At 31.6% G+C, this 21,886-nt stretch overlaps 3 protein-coding genes across 3 annotated transcripts; all 3 read right to left on the bottom strand.

Moving 5' to 3' along the window:
- Nucleotides 1-3,170: 3,170 nt before the first annotated feature.
- On the bottom strand, nucleotides 3,171-5,392 carry LOC139900468 (2-oxoglutarate and iron-dependent oxygenase domain-containing protein CP2-like). Its single transcript, XM_071883237.1, has 6 exons — nucleotides 5,093-5,392; nucleotides 4,286-4,333; nucleotides 3,940-4,125; nucleotides 3,696-3,846; nucleotides 3,531-3,617; nucleotides 3,171-3,442 (listed from the first exon to the last, which is right to left on the bottom strand). The coding sequence occupies exons 1-6, from the start codon at nucleotides 5,390-5,392 to the stop codon at nucleotides 3,171-3,173; spliced, it is 1,044 nt and encodes a 347-aa protein (XP_071739338.1).
- A 3,320-nt stretch (nucleotides 5,393-8,712) lies between these two features.
- LOC139900467 (putative lipid phosphate phosphatase 3, chloroplastic) lies at nucleotides 8,713-12,834 on the bottom strand. Its single transcript, XM_071883236.1, has 9 exons — nucleotides 12,802-12,834; nucleotides 11,704-11,925; nucleotides 11,523-11,610; nucleotides 11,313-11,422; nucleotides 10,666-10,756; nucleotides 10,318-10,506; nucleotides 10,177-10,236; nucleotides 10,015-10,096; nucleotides 8,713-8,755 (listed from the first exon to the last, which is right to left on the bottom strand). Exons 1-9 carry the CDS (start codon nucleotides 12,832-12,834, stop codon nucleotides 8,713-8,715), a joined length of 918 nt encoding a protein of 305 aa, XP_071739337.1.
- Nucleotides 12,835-12,881: 47 nt separating this feature from the next.
- LOC139900465 (2-oxoglutarate and iron-dependent oxygenase domain-containing protein CP2-like) lies at nucleotides 12,882-14,727 on the bottom strand. The gene is made up of 7 exons (XM_071883235.1): nucleotides 14,637-14,727; nucleotides 14,472-14,558; nucleotides 14,145-14,383; nucleotides 13,524-13,709; nucleotides 13,281-13,431; nucleotides 13,116-13,202; nucleotides 12,882-13,027 (listed from the first exon to the last, which is right to left on the bottom strand). Exons 1-7 carry the CDS (start codon nucleotides 14,725-14,727, stop codon nucleotides 12,882-12,884), a joined length of 987 nt encoding a protein of 328 aa, XP_071739336.1.
- Nucleotides 14,728-21,886: the final 7,159 nt, after the last annotated feature.

Genomic DNA, 21,886 nt, shown 5'->3' with positions numbered 1-21,886 from the left:
TCCAATCTTTCATCCAATTCCATCACCCTTTTGGTTCTAGGTTTTTACTTCTCTTTTACGGCAATCTTGTCCAAGTAACTTGAGGTAGTAACTTTGTTCATAACCTTATTCGATTCATATATATATAGCTATCATATTTTATGGTATACAATTTTAACAACAAGAACATAGTTTGAATGTTTTCAAACTTGTTTGCAAACTAAATAGATCCTTCTAACTTAACTTTTAAAATACTTCAAGACCTGTAATATAACATAAATATATGCTAATTTGACAAGGTATAACTTGGTTTTTCAAAGAACACCTTAAAAACTGTTTTTACGACGTCGGAGTGCAACCGGGGGCTGTTTGGGGTTGGATAATTAAAAACCATCTTGAACTTTGAATTGGAGGTTTATATTATGGAAAAATGATATTTCTTATGAATATGTTAACACATAAAAATTTCATGATTTAATTCAAAGTATAAGTGTTTTTAGAAAAATGGTCATTAAATGATATTTTTGTAACAAAAATGATTAACTTCATAAGTTTCACTAAAGTTTGACCTATGACCTGTGATTTCGAATACAAACTAAGGTATTTACAGTTCATATTCTTAAAGAGGGACTCGATCCAAGGAAGTGGCAAGTTGAACCAACGAAAACGGAGTTGTAACGAAGAAACTATGACCAAAACAAAATCGGATATCCAAGACTTGTTTAGTCACGAAAATAATTGGAGAAAAATTAAATAAATCACATCTTTTTAAAATAACATGATATTTTATATATATGTACTCATAATTTAATTTTATATGGTTCAGGATCACCCGTAAACAATACGAGAAGATTAATCATAAGATCCCATGATTGTACGCAACACGTCATTTGACAACACCGGTACTTTATGTACGCAACACGTCATTTGACAACACCGGTACCGTGGGTCAAGATTAATCTCGACCAATACATATTCGATGGGGGTTTTATTTATTTCATTGGGGGTTTATTAAACACCTAAAAATGAACCATTAAAATTGAATTACTAACATCGAGCTGCTAACTACGGACTAAGGAATTATTAAAAGTATTAAAAGTATAACAAGTATATATATGTGACGATTTTTTTAAAAAGAAAAGGTATTGATATATTATATATGGATAGGTTCGTGATATCAATCGGAGACCAAGTCGAAATTACATATCTTCAAGACAAAAGTGAGTATATAGTCCCACTTTTAAACTCTAAGTATTTCGGGATGAGAATACATGTATTTTATGTTTTACGATATGGACACAAGTAACTGAAAAATATATTCTACGTTGAGTTGTACCACTGGCATACTTCCCTGTAGCTTGGTAACTATTATTTACAGCGGTATTGTAAACGCGAATCCTGTTGATAGATCTATCGGGCCTGACAACCCCAACCGGACTGGACGACCAGTATTCAACGGTTGCACAGTACTTCGTTTCGTGACTACACTTGGTACGGTGTAGTAAGATTTCATAATAAAGGGAATATGCGACGTGATTAAATGTTAAGTATGGTTATCAAGTGCTCAACCACTTAGAATATTTTTATTAAAATGTTTACATATGAAATCTTGTGGTCTATATTTATATCGCTGCCGGCATTAAACCTATATCTCACCAACTTTATGTTGACGTTTTAAACATGTCTATTCTCAGGTGATAACTAAAAGCTTCCGCTGCAACATGTTGAATTTAAACAAGATCTTGAGTATGCATATTTGTGTCAAAAATAAAACTGCATATCGGAGGATTTGTAATGTAAAATATGCTAGAAATCGTATTGTTATCATCACATGTAAAGTTTGTAAGTCTAAGATTATCGCTAAACGATAATCATCTTTTTATTGTCTAAAGCTTGTATTAAAATAAGAGTTATGGTTTGTAATGTAAAATAAATGCAGTTGTTCTTTTAAAAATGTCGCATATAGAGGTCAATACCTCGCAATGAAATCATACGTTATCTAACGCGTTCTTATGGTTAAGGACGGGTTATGACACGTTCTAACCCATCCATTGGAAATAAATGTATTATATCCCCAAACGCATCCACTTATCACAAAAAATGAATAGAACCGTCTGAACATCAAACGCAAATCCCAACCGACCTATAACACAAACCAACGTCCACGTGCAACGCACGGGCATTGGCCACTAGTAATATATAATAGTTAAAATATTAATATTAAATGCACATAAATAATTAAATAAATAATGTATTATAAATATATTAAAATAAATATTAGTGAAAAATTGCTTAATAGTAATTAATGAATTTTAATATCAAACAAGCATAACTCAAGTTCTCTGAATCAACATTTAATAATATCTACAGCTTCTATAATATCCAAACCAGCCGAGTTCAATCTGAAGCTTTGTGAATTTTAATCGAGTCGAGCTCAGCTCATTTACACCTAAAAGTATTTAAACAATGACTAACATATATATTTCAGTACGTAACTCAATCCTAAATGATTTACTTGCATACATTTCACTCGCACAGAATTTTCATCGAGTTCTGAAAGTAGTAAATCCAAAGAAAATCTTTTAATATCTTTGTACAGTTTAGTTTATATAACAGTTAAAAAAATAATAATAAATATTCTTTATTGTATATATATATATTTGAGTAAAAGTGAGTTACTATTGATGAATAGTATCTCACTTCCATGCTTAGAGGAGTTGTACGTTCCGCTTAAATCGTCGTATCCACTAGCACCCTTTATTAACAAATGTCAAACATCTCAAACTTCAATGACTAAAGTGAAACTTACATATTTCTAAATAAAAAAACTTAAAAAAAACTCACCCAAATCTTCAACGAACCACATCTTCTCGCTCATCGCGCTTTAAATTTCTCCGAAACCACGGTTCAACTCGAAATAATTTTACGAACACAACGCAACTACCTATACGCAAAATGAACGCTTTTCAAAAAACGCTAAATATCTCGGGCTATTATTCATACACATTGTTTTTTTAATATTATGTTTTCCCTTAGTGTTCGTTGTGGCCTTCTGCTGCGAAGCGCGAGGGCTCATTTACTGGTTTTATTAATAACGGCAAATTTCTAGGTCATCATATTTACTTCTTTAACACATCAGGCATTCATTATTCGTAAGATATAAAAAAAAAAAAAAGTGTTCACGGATTGGCTCAACCAATTTTGACCCACATCCACTTTGACACCTTGATCAATCTGAACTGCCCATTTTGCAAAATTGCAACTCTACTTGATGGACTACTGCAACTATTGGCCCTTTGTAGCCAAACTACGATGCTCTTAAGCAAAGGGATGCACGAGAAACTATATGTTTCACCATTCACGTGTTTTTCACATCGCACCCCTCTGAAAAACAACTCCCCACCAGTAAACTGTTTGCCCAAACATACATTCAGGGTAACTTCCGAATCATCCACATGAAAACCTAACAAATGAGAAATATATAAGATGTTACAAATTATATTAATATTAAAAGGTGTTAAATTTTTTTGACAAAAGATTAACATTAATACCAAGTTCAACATCTCTATCCATTCCATACTCAACCACAAATCCATGATGGGAATCAAGAGAATATCCTCCAACATCAGGAAAGAAAACTGCACAGATTATAGAAAAAACAAAGAAACGTAAGAGACGTTTAGAATTACTTTGTTTAATTCCAATAATTAACTTACTTTTTGAGATGTGGCGTATGAAATCTTCCATCAACTTGTCAAGTGTGCCTTCCAAGCCAAAGTCATCAAGAACAGCACCAAACTTATTCATTGTGTTTGGTCGCATGATTCTGAATTTTGTTTCGTGGACCCACTTTTCAAAATTTTCTACCTAAGCAATAACAGGTTAACAGGATGATAAGAAAACATGGAAACTAAACTACATGATAACGACAAACTTAGAAAAAACAGAGGTAGTTTTTACCTCACTTAGCAACATTTCACAAAAACGAGGTTGTAGCATATCACATGTATATACTCCTGGAGTGGGTTCAGACATTATGCTTTTAATACTTTTATCTCTGTCCTTATCATTAGCATTGAATGCCTTCAAGAATGATGGCACGAAAAACATCGAAGGATTCATTGTATAAAGTTCCCTGTACAGAGGCTAACATAGAACAAGACATGTTTATCAATTAACATTTCAAGATAAATCTCTAACACTATCTAGAAAAGTAAATCCTAATCCAGCTTGTTATTTTCCACTAAGAAGCCATAAACCAGTAAAGGGCCTTTGCCTTCTGTTTGAGAAATCACATGCGATTTACCTGATAATTGGATACAATTTTTTGCCTATACTCTTTATGCTTCTGTTCCTGTTTAAAATAAGCAAAAACAAATTAGAAGATGATTAGTAACAATGAATAGCATTCAAAACTGTAATAATAAAATTATATAAAGTTTAACACAGTTTGTAGGCGCAAATCATCTAGAATGTATCTAATGAGAATTGGTAACTCAACTATGTTTTCCCAACTCAATATATCGCAAAGGTATCTAATTTCATAAATTTAACTAAATTGACAGTATTTTATAAAGTTTAAGAGTTTTTAAGCACAATTAATATGTTAAAATACCAACAGTTTACATAATTTAACCCGAGCTCAGTTCCAATCAGGTACATGTTCATGTAAGCAATCAGAACATACAACAATTCAAAAATTAACCTATTCTAAATAATGCAGCAGAAGTTGAATCATTAAAAATAAAGAAATACATATAAATTAGAACTTTATACGTGTAGCATAATGTGAGAGGATCAGTCGAGTAAGCTCTCCTGCGACCGAATAATCACTCAATATATATTGCAAAGGTATCTAATTTTAATACTTTTAACTGAATCATCAACATTATATAAAGCTCTTAGCTCCACATAGTTTTAAAGCACAATTCATCAAACAATCCACAAATTTTACGCAATACAACCCTCACTAGCTCATGTAAGCAATCAAATCAATTAACAATTCATAATTCAAACCTACTTTAAACAATGCAGCAACAAATTATTAATAAAACAATTACATATAACCTAAAATATACATATATAGATATAATATGTATAGATAGATGCTTACTCGAGTACGTTCTGCTTCAGTTGAATAACGACGCAAAATATCGCGCATGTATCGATACTTTGCGTCTCTAGAAACATCGAGAAGATTTGGCGGCAAATATCGTTCGAGAGAGCTGAAAAGCAATGGAGTGAATTCCATACCTAAATCGTCATAATTGTCCGCCCGATGATCTTGATTAGGGTTTAATCGGAGACGGTAGTTTGCGTTCGACGGCGCAAGTCCGATTCCGTTACTGTTACCGTTGATAAGTGCGATCGATGTAGGGGACAACGGCGAGTCCTTCCCCTGTTCAATGGCCATGGTGAACTTTGTGAAGAGAATAATTAGGGTTTTTATTTTGTAACGTTGCAAAAAATATTTGTGACAATTTAGGGTTTGGTTGAGTAGAAATATTGGTAATTTGTTTAAATATCTCTCAACGTTTTAAAATTCGATCCTAGTTTGATTCCACTAACTAGTTTTTTGGCCCGCTGAGGGTTGGTTTCGAAAAAAAAATAAAAAAAGTATTGTAGCTACAGTAGCGGGTATTCGGATCGGGTTGGTGGAGCGGGTCAAGGGATCTAGATGATATTGGGTTAGTGGTTTGGGGGTGTTGGGCAAATCATGTATTGAAAAAAAGAAAAGAAAAGTTACTATTAACGGATGGTGTGAACCAATCACATGTTGACACCATTTACCACAATTTATATATAAAAAATATATAAATAAGTTTAGGTAAGTTTAATTTGCGTTAAAAAAAAGGCGTAATTAAAATCGGAGTCATTAGCCATTCACCCGATCAGGAGACTCCCGAGTTGACTTCATAACCAATTCTCCGAGCTCAAGGCTTCTCGGACAACAAAAAAAAGATGGTAACCACTCGCTAAATAGAGATGATTAGTTTAATTGACTCTTAATTGAATGGTTGAATAGTGAATCTTGAATCGTTTAACGTTCGACACATTTGTAATCGTTAATTTATGATATATAGTTGAAATATTTTTTTAATCATTCAACATTTACCCTTATTTGATATATCTTTAAATTAATTTAGAATACTTATTAAACATTATAATTTTTTATTGATTCATTTGTAATTTATTTATAATGTCAATAAAAGAAGAGTATAATGTGACTTGAAAAATAAAATGTAAGAATATCAATTATAACATCATAAAACATAAAGACCTTAGTTTAGGTCAGGTCGGGTCGAGAAGAAAGAGTTTAAGGAATTCACGACTCATATTGACATCACTCTCTCGAGATTGAGATGAACGACGCATAATGACAACAATCTCCCGGATTGATAATAGCCTTTTTCACACACTTCTTGTGTCTTTTGATAAAGTTTGATTCAACGCCTTTTTTAACACGCTATTTTGTGTCTTTCGATAATGTTTGATTTAACACTCAAAAACGTAGTGACATTAGTCAAGTATGTCAGAATGTGAAAAAACCTAAAAAGTGTTTTATTGACAGGTTTTAAGTTCAACTACATGTGATGTGTTAATGTGGTTCATTAATGTCTCCCTTCGTCCCATATTTATAGTACTGTTTCACTTTTAAGATGTTTTTTTTTTCTTTTCAACTTTAATTGTAAATATTTTTCTCTGTTTCAAATATTATTCGATAAAATTTATATTAATGGATTAGTTTTTGAATATATTTTTACTGGTATAACGTTCATCAAGTATTATATAACACACAAAAAATAATTTATAGTCAAAGGTTGGAAAGAAAAAACTTCTGAAGTCAAACAAGACTATTAATATGAGATGGGAGGAATATTAAATATAGCAGTTAAAGATCCACGAATTCACGAGTTAATGTCATAAAGTTATATCAAGATCATCTTCAAGTATGTTAACACGAATGTATGTGTCACTATGTTATAAATAAGTAAATAATCAAACCGTCCAAAAATTAAAATTTGTAAAAATATAAATATAAATATTTTGTGCAAAAGCCTTTTCACGTATAAGTGAGTCAAGCAATCCCATTTTCGGTCATTTTGTGACCTTGAAAGCCTGCAACAACCATATAAGTGAGTAAGATACAATCCCATTTAGCATAGGCATGAATAGCACATTGGATTTGTTAGAGGCATCGACATATATTTGCATGACTACATGACTAATCAAGCGTATATTGCAATTGCATGTGTGTATATATTACATATATGTAAATATATGTAAATCTGTAAGTGTGTCGGCCTCTTCACCCTCCTATTTCTGTAAGAGTGTCGAATTAACTCTTACGAGCGTGCACTCCATACTTTTCAAATATGTGTTTTTAAGCATAGTTAGATAACATTTGTTTTCAAATAAATCACAACCAACTAAAATAGCCAACAAAGTTTATTTGATTTATTTAGTTTGGATAAATTAATTTTCATAAATATATTTTAGTACCAATAACGAAACGAAATGAGACTAATAGAACCAAAGAAGAAATCGGTTTATATGGGTCGATTCTCCACTAAACCAACTCCAAACTTATAGATGAAAAAATAAGTGTTGATAATGTTAGTTGTCAATTGTCAATTATGAAAGTATGAAAAATCCGTAACTTATAAGACCATTTTCAACCATGCATGTGATATCACAGGCAGTTAGGCGCATTTTGACTAAAAAGTAAAAACTGCACGTGATATGGCACTCACATAACTGTTGTGTCACTTTTTTGTGTCAAATATTGGTCGTGTGATGTAGTAAAATCTGATTGAAAATTGAGCGGAAAAAAATAAATTAATAATAAAAATATATATTTATTAAATTATTAAAATTTATTAATTGATTAAATCATAAGAAAATCGTCACTTGGGTGACTAACGGAAAATGACGAAACTGCAGCCCCATCATGCTCGTCAGTTTCCGTCAATACTTGTACATGTCATCACCATGTCATCTCACGGGGAAAAGCAACGCCCCTTTAGAATTGGTCAAATTGTCACACAAAGTCATCAAAACATCATACCAAATTTCTTAAAAGTAATCATCCCAAATCTTGATATATTAGAAGTTAGAACCCAAATCCAGTCCAAAAAACGTGTTAAATTCAAGCCAAAGTCAAACTAAGTAGACTCACTTTAACTAACGTACAAGCAACATGGTAGTATATATTTACCCTATAGGGAGGTTTTACCGGATTCGTTCACGGACCTCTACCCGGTACACTGCCCGAATGGATGTGTTCCCGGGTACCGTCGATCGGGTTCGGGTTTCCACCCGAACGTGTGTGTTACGTGTAAATGATGAGGGTCGTTGAAAGAAATGATTTACTGATGCCAAAAAATCGCCATTAAAAAAAAAAAAAAAAAAAAAAAAAAAAAAAAAAACATGTTTTAAATCGGTTGGCCCTTTGGTGGAACCTTGTACAAATTAAGACTTGAGCATGATTCCTTTTACTCACAATTTTTGTCTTAAAACAAACTCGCACAAATCATATATGTCAACATTGCCAGAGTCAAAACTTGAACAAAGACAGCTACATAATTGGTAGGTTATGATGAAAATATACTCGGGATACTGCTACAATAAAGACCTATCAGTAGCACGAGGCAAACCCTACCAATAAGCCGCTCATGTTCTTTTTGGATGCTCTACGGCTTCGCAAGTGTGGAATAGGGTGTGCATGTGGGTTTATTGCAACTTGCCTGCTTCCAGTTCTTGGTCTGATTGGATGCTTTAGTTTGAATATTGGAGCAAAAGAAGTTGAGTCCAAGTGGTTCTCGAACGTTGCGGCGGCCATTACCTCGAGTATTTGAAAATTTTATAATAGCATTGTTTTAAGAAATCCGAGCTTTTTGATTCTATATGTATTTTTTTCTTATTATTTTAAGATTAGATATAGATGAAAATGTAATATTGAGCCGTTAAAAAAAAATATAAGCTACGAAAAGTCTCGCAACAGTTTACAACCTTTTTCAAATGAACAAACACACCAAGGATCTACGATATTTACTGTTTGATACGAATATCATCTAAAAAGTCTCAAATAAGCTTTTCATGCACAAGAACTCCATTAAGGGGGTGTTTGGATTTGCGTTTTGAAAATTGATTATGCGTTTTAGATAATTATAATCAAATAATCTGCGGTAGTAAAACGTGGTGTAGATGAGTGGTGTTTGGATTAGATTATGCAGTTTGATATCGCAATAATCAGATAATCAGTCTACAAGTGTTTGGAAAAATTAGATTATCCCAAATATATTTGGTAAAATGACTAAAATGGACATTTAATTTTATTGTTAAAATTAGGTTATCATAAAATTAGTGTGTATGTTTTACTACTTGTATTTTTATTTAGCATATGATATATACTAGAACTATAATAGAAGGTGTAATAATTTAATCAAAAAGTTACGATGATTAATCGGTTAAAACTAAAAACTCAAACTCAAACTTTACCGAAAAAATTAGGATGTTTAATGATATAATATATAGTAAATAAATTAATATAAATTATAGTAAATAATAGATGAACATGAATATAACAATAACAATATAATATAAATAGCACACGTTGAATTAAGGAGGCATTATTTGTATTTACGTATGTGAACGAGATTTAAGGGCAGTTCGGTAATATCATGAGCTCATACTAGTAAATTCAATACTGCGTTTTGGTGCAGTAACTCATGGCTCACTTCTCCAAAATTGCGTTTTCAAGTTAACATATCGCAAATAATTGATTTTGAAATTCGCTTTGCCAAACACCATTATGTAATTATTTACAACTTCAAAACGTGATAATCAAATAATCTCTTTCAAATCGCATTCCCAAACACCCTCTAAGAAAGCTAATAGCTACTAAAAGTTCTCATATTATCATGCAAATATTAATATTTTCCAGATTCTACGTCATTTTGCAAGGAATTGGGCTGGTAATCCAAAGAAAGCAGGCCGAGCCCATGAATGTTCTGCACAGGTTGTTGGTTTGACCCAACTTCACCTCCGGGATGATTCACCCTTCGGTTAGAACGCGTCTCTTCAAGAGCCCGGAAATAAGCATATGGACCCCACCCTGAAACCAATATATAAAGTTAATGAAAATAAAAAAAAAAAAGGGGTCCCAAAGGTTACACAAACATACGAACAAGTTACCTTCAGTGTGATATGGGGCTGGAAAGAACTGCAAATAGCAAAATGTGGTGACAGTAAGACCTGTAAATGGACAATACAGTTGTAAACTTTCTTAATTGATAAATAAATAAATTAATTAAATAAATAAATATTAAAACAAACCTAAAATGCCACCAGCAAATACATCTTGCCAATGGTGCCAGTAGTCATCAACTCGAGAAACGGCTACAAGAGAAGCCATCAGAAGTGGAAGGAAAACAATGCAAAGTTTTGCAACATGACCACTACGATCAAACGCTTTAATTTTCCCAGCTAGGTATAGTGACAAAAAACCAAGTCCTGCAAATGACCCTACAAAACATACCAGATTTTCAATATGATGAAATGATAAATTAAAAAGCTAGGTTAAAGGCATTTGACATTTAAATATGTTATGAGTTCTATTATCACTAGTGCAATTTAAAGGAACAAAACATATTACTGTATATATTAACAATAATAGAATCTTACATGAAGAATGACCACTTGGGAAACTCTTATGGCCTTCTCGAATTTCACTATCGATACCATGACATACAACATTGCCCCAATGATCAAATTTCTGAAACATCATAGCAAGAAAATAAAACCATAATAAGAATTCTAAAATCATTAAAAATAAACGAACTCTACCAGTGTTGTAAACCTAGGTATTACTTGGGGACAAATCGGCGATTACTCGGTTTTGAAGAGATCTGATCCGAGTAATCAAAATGGCAAAAATCAGTCAACCCTTGGTCAATGAGGATTACTTGGAGATTACTCGGGATTACTCAGTCAACATTCGATTAAATAGTCACCATAAATCGGGGATTAATCGGGCTTACTATGGATTATTCTGTCAAAGTAGAGATAATCGGTCAAAATCGGTAAAAGTCAAACTTATTCAACATCCGATTACTCCCTATTTGACCGATTACTCCTTCCAAGGTCTCGACCGATTACTCCCTGATTATATATCCAGGTAACTTTGAAAATTGACAACATATTAGAACTCGCTTGAATCTAGCATAGCATGAGTTACTAGAACGATGTTAAAAAACATGTTTTTATACATTAAATAGTCGTACCATATATAATTTTCACTTACAAAACGAAATAAAGTTAGGGTTACATACATCAATTCCATCGGGAAAGCAACGCCAAAAGAAATCAGGCCGAGGTCGTCCAGTTGCATCCTTTATAGCATCCGTCAATACGCCGGTTAACAATACTGAATATAAGAGACCTACAAAAACATTAAACGATAATGATTGCTAGACTCGTATACGAACATGCATGCTTTAATGTCAAACTACAAAAACATAAAAAAGTGACAAGATGGTTACCTAAGACTGCATGGTGCAGATCATAAACATCTCGCCTTTTAAAATAGACAGACAGAAAAACAAGAAGAGGCAATAATACAGAGTAAATCTGTAAAACAAAGAAATATTTGAAAAAAATCAAATATGATTACAGTTTATCACTAATTAAAGAGTAGAAACGGGAAGGATAAAAGAAACTTACGGGAACTGCCCAAATGGGAACGGTGTTATCCTTCATTGGATATTTAAGGTCAGTCATCATATCTTCGCCCACAAAGCGATAAAACGGGTGTATGATATTTAGACCAATTTCAATGAAGACGAGCAGCAACAATATAAGCCAATCATGCATGTGAATTCTAGCCACCTGTCTTCCATGAGATTGCACGTAGAACAAATCCTCATCTACTCTCCCCTGATGTCCCTGATATAACAGGACACGGGGTCCCACAAAAAAAAAAAACATAAGTGAGTTGACTGTTTTGACCTTATGATATTGATTCTATATTATATTAGTGCTTATTGAAAGTAAGTGTGGTGATCATAAGGTTAAAGCATGAGGTAATGTAGTAGGGTCACCAAGTTATTATATGGCTTTATATGTACTTAAATTTTAATATTTTAGTTAATGGTGTTACATTAAGTAATGGTGTCTCAAAAAACAGGTAAAGTTTGTCAAAACATTAGTCATGTTAAAAAGTTATCAGCTACAATATTATATACTGTAAGTCGGTAACATTTTAGCTAAAGTAGATCTCTTAATGAATCTTGACACATGGTAGTATATTACTTCATATCAATTTAAGTCACAATTATGAGAAGACACTTAAGAGTAGTATTTGCAGCAGTTTTTGCTAATTGGTATCATATCCATATCCAATAAAATACACACGAAACGGATTATTTTTAGTTATAAAGGTTTGAATTAAAAATCTATTTTGGTAGTTGATAGTTGATTTTCAGCCAACCAACCTTTTTTTTCTTCAGCTCAAATCAAGCTATTTTTCAAGTTCCCAATTTACTCACAAATTGAAAGCTATCGCATGCTTCATAAACAATCATAATTTAAGATGAAAAAAATAATTATGATTTATCATTCATCGATCCGTAAAATTAGGGTTTCGCCTTCTTAAAATTTCAAATTGAAAATTACCAAATTCCCCAATTTTATAGTTAGAATTCCAAATGTTATTGATACAATTGAAGTACGATGTAAAACACACAAATACAAACAAAAAGAAGCATAATAATTAATAACCTGAGAATAATGTAAAGTTGAATAAATAAAGTATATACTGACCTGAAACATATTCCGAAGGATCTGAAACCTCATTCTTCTCCACTATATCAATTAAAAACATTACTGAACTGGGAAAAAGTTCACAATATATATTCACTTACCTCGGGATATGTTTCACCATTCACGTGTTTTTCACATCGCACCCCTCTGAAAAACAACTCCCCACCAGTAAACTGTTTGCCCAAACATACATTCAGGGTAACTTCCGAATCATCCACATGAAAACCTAACAAATGAGAAATATATAAGATGTTACAAATTATATTAATATTAAAAGGTGTTAAATTTTTTTGACAAAAGATTAACATTAATACCAAGTTCAACATCTCTATCCATTCCATACTCAACCACAAATCCATGATGGGAATCAAGAGAATATCCTCCAACATCAGGAAAGAAAACTGCACAGATTATAGAAAAAACAAAGAAACGTAAGAGACGTTTAGAATTACTTTGTTTAATTCCAATAATTAACTTACTTTTTGAGATGTGGCGTATGAAATCTTCCATCAACTTGTCAAGTGTGCCTTCCAAGCCAAAGTCATCAAGAACAGCACCAAACTTATTCATTGTGTTTGGTCGCATGATTCTGAATTTCGTTTCATGGACCCACTTTTCAAAATTTTCTACCTAATCAATAACAGGTTAACAGGATGATAAGAAAACAAGGAAACTAAACTACATGCCAACGACAAACTTAGAAAACCAGAGACAGTTTTTACCTCACTTAGCAACATTTCACAAAAACGCGGCTGTAGCATATCACATGTGTATACTCCTGGAGTGGGTTCAGACATTATGCTTTTAATACTTTTATCTCTGTCCTTATCATTAGCATTGAATGCCTTCAAGAATGATGGCACGAAAAACATTGAAGGATTCATTGTATAAAGTTCCCTGTACAGAGGCTAACATAGAACAAGACATGTTTATCAATTAACATTTCAAGATAAATCTCTAACACTATCTAGAAAAGTAAATCCTAATCCAGCTTGTTATTTTCCACTAAGAAGCCATAAACCACGGTTCAACTCGAAATAATTTTACGAACACAACGCAACTACCTATACGCAAAATGAACGCTTTTCAAAAAACGCTAAATATCTCGGGCTATTATTCATACACATTGTTTTTTTAATATTATGTTTTCCCTTAGTGTTCGTTGTGGCCTTCTGCTGCGAAGCGCGAGGGCTCATTTACTGGTTTTATTAATAACGGCAAATTTCTAGGTCATCATATTTACTTCTTTAACACATCAGGCATTCATTATTCGTAAGATATAAAAAAAAAAAAAGTGTTCACGGATTGGCTCAACCAATTTTGACCCACATCCACTTTGACACCTTGATCAATCTGAACTGCCCATTTTGCAAAATTGCAACTCTACTTGATGGACTACTGCAACTATTGGCCCTTTGTAGCCAAACTACGATGCTCTTAAGCAAAGGGATGCACGAGAAACTATATGTTTCACCATTCACGTGTTTTTCACATCGCACCCCTCTGAAAAACAACTCCCCACCAGTAAACTGTTTGCCCAAACATACATTCAGGGTAACTTCCGAATCATCCACATGAAAACCTAACAAATGAGAAATATATAAGATGTTACAAATTATATTAATATTAAAAGGTGTTAAATTTTTTTGACAAAAGATTAACATTAATACCAAGTTCAACATCTCTATCCATTCCATACTCAACCACAAATCCATGATGGGAATCAAGAGAATATCCTCCAACATCAGGAAAGAAAACTGCACAGATTATAGAAAAAACAAAGAAACGTAAGAGACGTTTAGAATTACTTTGTTTAATTCCAATAATTAACTTACTTTTTGAGATGTGGCGTATGAAATCTTCCATCAACTTGTCAAGTGTGCCTTCCAAGCCAAAGTCATCAAGAACAGCACCAAACTTATTCATTGTGTTTGGTCGCATGATTCTGAATTTTGTTTCGTGGACCCACTTTTCAAAATTTTCTACCTAAGCAATAACAGGTTAACAGGATGATAAGAAAACATGGAAACTAAACTACATGATAACGACAAACTTAGAAAAAACAGAGGTAGTTTTTACCTCACTTAGCAACATTTCACAAAAACGAGGTTGTAGCATATCACATGTATATACTCCTGGATGTAAGGATATTAGTACCCAAAACAACGCAAGTGATTCAACAAGATCACTCACCGATACTAATTCTACAAGATTACTAACCCACTTAATGAACGAAAGATTATAAATGCAAGAAATGTAAATCGACACAAGAGATAACGTGGTTATATGCAATCGTTGTGATTGCTTTAGTCCACGGACCAACTAGAGAATGTATTTACTGAATATTTGTGGTGTGTTTACAATGAGTTACAAGAGGGTCTATTTATAGAATGATTTAAGGAGTAAGCTAAAAACAATTCCTTGAAGCTTCATGTGAGTTTCCTGACAGCTTCATGGAGGCTACATGTGAGTTTCCTGACAGCTTCGTGGAAGCTACATGTGAATTTCCTCACAACTTCGTGGAAGCTACATGTGATTTTCCTAACAACTTTGTAGAAGCTACATGTGAGTTTCCTAACAACTTCGTGGAAGCTTCGTGTGAGTTTACTGGAATCTTCCCTTTAATTGTTTAAAGTTCTCCATATCTCCAACAATTTCCCACTTGGAGACTTTGAACAAACCCAACCTTCGTCAACCCAAAATATCAACGATCTAACCAAGAACGTTTAACCACCATTATACCGCCAAACTCCATTTGGGACACGCACACTCAACACATACTTCGGATGAGCAGACTTTTGATACAAGGTCTTCAACACTACTTGTTAGAATTGAAACATTAACTCTCTAATTCTCTAGTTGGGGTCTTCTCTCATCAATTCATTAGAAGACCAATTGAGGTAATGCAAAACCTCAATTTCTCTGTCGTAACAACCTTAGTAAACATATCAGCAGGATTCTTCGTACCAAGAATTTTCTCCAATAATAAAGTACCATCATTTATATGTTGTCGAATAAAATGATACCTTATCTTATGTGTTTCGTACGACTATGAAACACCGGATTCTTCCCAAGATGAACCGCACTTTGATTATCACAATTCAAGACGCAATAGTCTTGTCTTTTACCCAACTCACCTAAGAAGTTTTTCAACCAAACAAGCTCTTTAGAAGCTTCTGCAATAGCCATATATTCAGCTTCGGTGGTTGATAAAGCAACACTCTTTTGTAGTCGAGACATCCAACTAACCGCCGTCTTCCCTATTGTGAAAACATAACCCGTAGTGCTTTTCCCCGAATCATCACATCCACCCAAATCAGCATCCGCATAACCCCTAAGTATGAGATTGTTTTTGGAGAAACACAATTCCATATTAGAAGTACCTTTCAAATAACGAAGCAACCATTTAACCGCTTCCCAATGCTCTTTCCCCGGATTAGACATATAACGACTTACAACTCCCACTACTTGAGCAATATCGGGTCTTGTACAAACCATGGCATACATAATACTACCCACGGCCGATGCATATGGAACCTTTTCCATATCCGTTTTGTCTTTTACCGTCTTTGGTGATTGACTTTTCGATAACTTAATCGTGCTACCCAAAGGCATAGAACGAGCTTTTGAATTCTCCATATTAAACCTCTCTACTACTTTCTCAATATATTTGGATTGAGATAAGTATATAGTACCTTTCACACGATCATACACAATACTCATGCCAAGTATTTGCCTAGCACCACCAAGATCTTTCATCTCGAATTCACGGGAAAGTAATCCCTTTAACTTGTTAATTTCGGACATGTTGGAACCTGCAAGTTGTGATGACCCGGGAATTTCCGACCAAATTTAAACTTAACTCTTATTTAATTTCGACACGATAAGCAAAGTCTGTCAAACTGAGTCTCAAAATGTTTGAACTATCATTCATGAATGCAATGGACCTTTGACCATTTCCGACGATTCACGAACTATTAATCGATAAATAGAAATGTATATAAATATAAATAATTATACATGTAAATAATCATATTATGAATTGAAAATATTAATAAACTATTATGTGATTAGAAAGAAAATTTAAACTTGGTATTTACATATGATTATTTATGTAGTAGTGGAAATATATAAATATAAATATAAATAAATAAATAAATAAAAATAAATAAAATATATATATATATATATATATATATATATATATATATATATATATATATATATATATACACGATTAATATACATAATTATTAATTGTATGTATATTATAATATATACATATAATGTATAATTATTAAATATTAAATATATATTATATTAGATAATTAATAAATAATACATAATTAATAATACGTGATATTAATATATTAGATTTAATTACAAGTTAATATATAATTGTTATTATTATTATTAATACTTTCATTATCAATATTAATATCAGTATTACTAATATTATTAATTTATTGTATAATGTATAGATATGAGATTTGATAAGCGTTATTGATATTTCAATACTAACAGTGTTATCTTTATTATTATTATTATTAATAGCATTATTATTATTATTGTTATTATTAATATAATTATAATTATTAATAAATTGGAGAAAAGTCATACGTACAATTTGGGATTGTGGATTCAGTTCATATATCTATCAATCTATAAAGTGTTTTGTTGCTATCCAAATTCGTTACATATCATTTTCAAAATTGTACCAATTAACTGTCAACTTTATTTTTTTTATATATTCTTCCTGAACAAACGATTTTGCTGTCGACTAATTTGAACTACAAAACAATTAGGAACGAATATGGTTACTGTAGTAATCATTCACAAGTTCATTATATATTTCTCCTACTCAGATTCATGATGAAAAACTGAAAACTTTATAAAAAAAAATGCAGTCGATAAGCTCTGTTGTACAACTTTTTGCTCAAAATTCGAATTTGAAAATATTTTACAAATCTAAAATTGCAGTTATGTTAGGAATCCCCTAACCAAACTATATGCAAAGTTTCAAATCTCAATTTCAAATATCGAATCTTAATTTCCGAGTCAAAGTTTTGGATAACAAAAGTCAACAATTGTTCTTTCATTAAATTCGAATTTTTTATTATAAATTAAGTGAAATTAAGGATGAAGAAAGATTCTAGGAAAGTTTTAAAACAAATTTCGTGTAGGAATCATAGTCCAAAAACGTCCGGAAATTTAATTTGATTTTTGGAGTCATCGTGATATTCAGAAAACTGTTACAGCATTTTTTTTTTGTATTTTTCAGTTTTTAATTGATTTCAAACACAGTTAATTAATTCCTAGTTCAGTTTAGTATTTTAAAAACAATACTTTAGTTGTTATTAGATGAGGTTGATGGTTATGATCGAATTAAACTAGTGAAGAAGAAGAAGAATAGGAGACAGGAACGTTACGGGTTAAATGTTAATCGGTTGATAAAATTTCGGATAAGGGGCAACAGCCCAGCTGGTTTAATGTGTTGACGGTTTTTGAGAGGTCGGGGGTTCGAGCCCGGGCAATGACAACTAATTTTTTTTCATACTTTTGAAGGTAGTTTTCGAAACCAAAAATTATTATTATTATTATTATTATTATTATTATTATTATTATTATTATTATTATTATTATTATTATTATTATTATTATTATTATTGTTATTGTTACTAAGATATAAATTGTATTCATTAATATTATCATGATTTTAATTATTATTATTATGATTAGTATTATAATTATTATTAGTATTATTAACTATAGTTATTATTAATAAGTAAATTATTATTAGTATTAACATTAATATATGTTATATCATTATTATTATTAAGCTAGTTATATGTATTAACTATATTAGTACCATCATTTAGTATTATCATCACTAATATTATTATCTATAGTATTATTAATTGTGTTATTTTTTTGTTGTTAATAATAATAATAGGATTTCAGAAATACTAAACAGGTTAATTTATAATAAAAAGTATTATGATAAAGATTAGGAGATTGACTATAATTATATGAACCCATGTAGATTATGTTTATGAATTCAAATTTATATGAAAAGTAACTATAGTCATTAGTTTATAAATTAAACACAAAAGTTATGACTATTATAACTATGAAAGTACAAGTTTAATAATATTGTTAATATTAATAATATAGAAATTTTAGATATAAACATTATGATGAAAAATTATTAAAATCTTAACTAATGTATGTTTTAAAGGAATTATTATAATATTATTATAGTTACTTTAATACAATTTAATATTATTATCATTACTAATATCATTATTAACATTATTATTATCACTTTTATCATTATTACAAAGTATCAATATTATTACTAATATTAGTATTACTATGATTATTAACTACAAACAAGTAATCCCTATATAGAAATATATTTAACTTAACTCTATTAACAATTATGTATATAAAATGAAAATATATAAATAATAAAACTTATAAATTATTAAATATATAAATCATATTACTAATAATAATATATATTTAATCGATTACGAATATATGTATTAATGAATATACAAATGATATAGGTTCGTGAATCCGAGGCCAACCTTGCATTGTTTAGTTGTTCAATGTCGTTATATGTATTTTTACTACAAAATACAATACGGTGAGTTTCATTAATCCCTTTTTAAATGCTTTTGCAATATATATTTTTGGGACTAAGAATACATGCGCTGCTTTTATAACTGTTTTACGAAATAGACACAAGTAATCGAAACTACATTCTATGGTTGGATTAACTAATCGAATATGCCCTTTTTATATAGTCTGGTAATCTAAGAATTAGGAAACAGACACCCTAATTGACGCGAACTCTAAAGATAGATCTATCGGGCCCAACAAGCCCCATCCAAAGTACCGGATGCTTTAGTACTTCAAAATTTATATCATGTCCGAAGGAGGATCCCGGAATGATGGGGATATTCTTATATATATATTGTGAATGTCGATTACCAGGTGTTCAATCCATATGAATGATATTTCGTCTTTATGCATGGGACGTATATTTATGAGAACTGAATATGAAATCTTGTGGTCTATTAAAATTATGAAATGATTATTTATGTTAAACTAATGAACTCACCAACCTTTTGATTGACACTTGAAAGCATGTTTATTCTCAGGTACGAAAGAAATCTTCCGCTGTGCATTTACTCATTTTTGAAATATTACTTGGAGTCATTCACGACATATTTCAAAAGACGTTGCATTTGAGTTATTAAATTCATCAAGATTATTATTAAGTCAATTATAGTTAGATATATTATGAAATGGTATGCATGCCGTCAACTTTCGATGTAATGAAAGATTGTCTTTTCAAAAACGAATGCAATGTTTGTAAAATGTATCATATAGAGGTCAAGTACCTCGCGATGTAAGCAACTGTTGTGAATCGTTTATAATCGATATGGACTTCATCCGGATGGATTAGGACGGGTCTCTACAGTTGGTATCAGAGCGGTGGTCTTAGCGAACCAGGTCTGCATTAGTATATCTAACTGATAAGTCGTTAGGATGCATTAGCGAGTCTGGACTTTGACCGTGTCTGCATGTCAAATGTTTTGCTTATCATTTCGTGTCAAAAATCATCTACTTATCATCCTTAGGAAATTACCTGCTTATCATTCTTAGTCTAGACACGTTTTACTGCATTGACAGCATGAATAGTGTATAGACAAAAATTCATATCTTAGCGTATCTACTACTTCATATCTTAGCAAATCTGTTACTGTAACTTTGCCTGACAACTTCCGTAGATTCCTCTGTAACTTATGGGATTTTAGTATTATCTATGCATATGTAAATTATGTATTGCAGGGTACTAATCTACATCCTATAATCTATCTCTTATCGAAAATCCTTCACCTGATTGTACGAGATGAATCCCTCAACCAGATCGAGTCCCTCAGAATCTGATAGCTATTCCGATAGTTATTCCGACAGCTATTCCGACATAGATGTCCACCTAAGCTCCGAAAGCAGCGTCACCGGTATGAATCAACCAATCAACCATTATCAATTCATCTGATGGGTTCGTAGTCGACTTAATCAATGGAGACGCGCAGAAGGCAATCCCTTCCACCAACCGAATTCACCTCTTGACAATGAACCTGAAGCGTTTACCGGCGAACCTGTTTGAGACACCATTTTCAATCTCATTTCCAGGGTAACTCAGCAAGATTATATTATATCCACAATTCTGAACCTTATTCATCCGCTCGTTCCGACCGACAATCATCCTGTAGTAATAAGTCAACGAACTTCGCGCTTGAATAATCAATTCGGAGAATATGGTGCAAAATGTACCAGCTTCAGCAATATCACCGGCACCAACAGTACCATCAGTAACAGCACCGGTACCATTAACAATCCATGCTTCAATATCATCATTTGTACTTTGAGTATGATCTTCGTTCTACGTATCGTTCTACCTCATTTATCTTCGTTCGACATGACGAATATGTAATCTCTAAAGTTTTAGAGATTATGTATTCTAGTTCCAACCGAAAAGCAAATGAGTTTAATATCATATTAACTCATTAAATCCATGAATAAGTCTGAAGAAAATATATATATATATATATATATATATATATATATATATATATATATATATATATATATATATATATATATATATATATATATATATATATTTATATATATGTATATGTATATATATATATATGTTTTCATAAAGATTGTAATTAAAAATTCTCTTGTACAAACTGTTAATGGTGAAAATAATTTAACGGGTAGGTAATACCCGAGGAATATTTAAATTCCACATTAATAAGTTACATTGTACGTTCTTCGAATCTGATTCAACAGACATTTACTATCTTACTTACAACCACCGATATACGTATTCGCTCACCACAGAATAATCATTTTCATTCAATTTCATATTCGGATTTTGACCTATCAGAATCCGACAAGTGGCATAATGAAGAAAACATTGGACAAAATAAAATTTGTTAGAAAGAAACAAATTAACTATGAGAAATTTTGTTAAGAATCCACGCTAACAAAATCCTAG

The sequence above is a fragment of the Rutidosis leptorrhynchoides genome, chromosome 3 (assembly GCF_046630445.1).
Source record: "Rutidosis leptorrhynchoides isolate AG116_Rl617_1_P2 chromosome 3, CSIRO_AGI_Rlap_v1, whole genome shotgun sequence".
Classification (NCBI taxonomy): Eukaryota; Viridiplantae; Streptophyta; class Magnoliopsida; order Asterales; family Asteraceae; genus Rutidosis; species Rutidosis leptorrhynchoides.
This window is presented reverse-complemented; position numbering and strand designations above follow the sequence as displayed.

Excerpts from the sequence above, each read along its gene's own strand:
- LOC139900468 (XM_071883237.1), bottom strand. The coding sequence starts at position 5,392 with ATGGCCATTGAACAGGGGAAGGACTCGCCGTTGTCCCCTACATCGATC. Across the intron at positions 4,334-5,092 it reads CTGAAGCAGAACGTACTCGA|GAACAGAAGCATAAAGAGTA; the intron begins GTAAGCATCTAT and ends TATTTTAAACAG. Across the intron at positions 4,126-4,285 it reads AAATTGTATCCAATTATCAG|CCTCTGTACAGGGAACTTTA; the intron begins GTAAATCGCATG and ends GTTCTATGTTAG.
- LOC139900467 (XM_071883236.1), bottom strand. The coding sequence starts at position 12,834 with ATGAGGTTTCAGATCCTTCGGAATATGTTTCAG. Across the intron at positions 11,423-11,522 it reads TCTGCACCATGCAGTCTTAG|GTCTCTTATATTCAGTATTG; the intron begins GTAACCATCTTG and ends ATGTTTTTGTAG. Across the intron at positions 10,237-10,317 it reads ATTTGCTGGTGGCATTTTAG|GTCTTACTGTCACCACATTT; the intron begins GTTTGTTTTAAT and ends GTCCATTTACAG.
- LOC139900465 (XM_071883235.1), bottom strand. The coding sequence starts at position 14,727 with ATGAATAAGTTTGGTGCTGTTCTTGATGACTTTGGCTTGGAAGGCACA. Across the intron at positions 14,384-14,471 it reads GGATAGAGATGTTGAACTTG|GTTTTCATGTGGATGATTCG; the intron begins GTATTAATGTTA and ends CTCATTTGTTAG. Across the intron at positions 13,710-14,144 it reads GGCAGTTCAGATTGATCAAG|CCTCTGTACAGGGAACTTTA; the intron begins GTGTCAAAGTGG and ends GTTCTATGTTAG.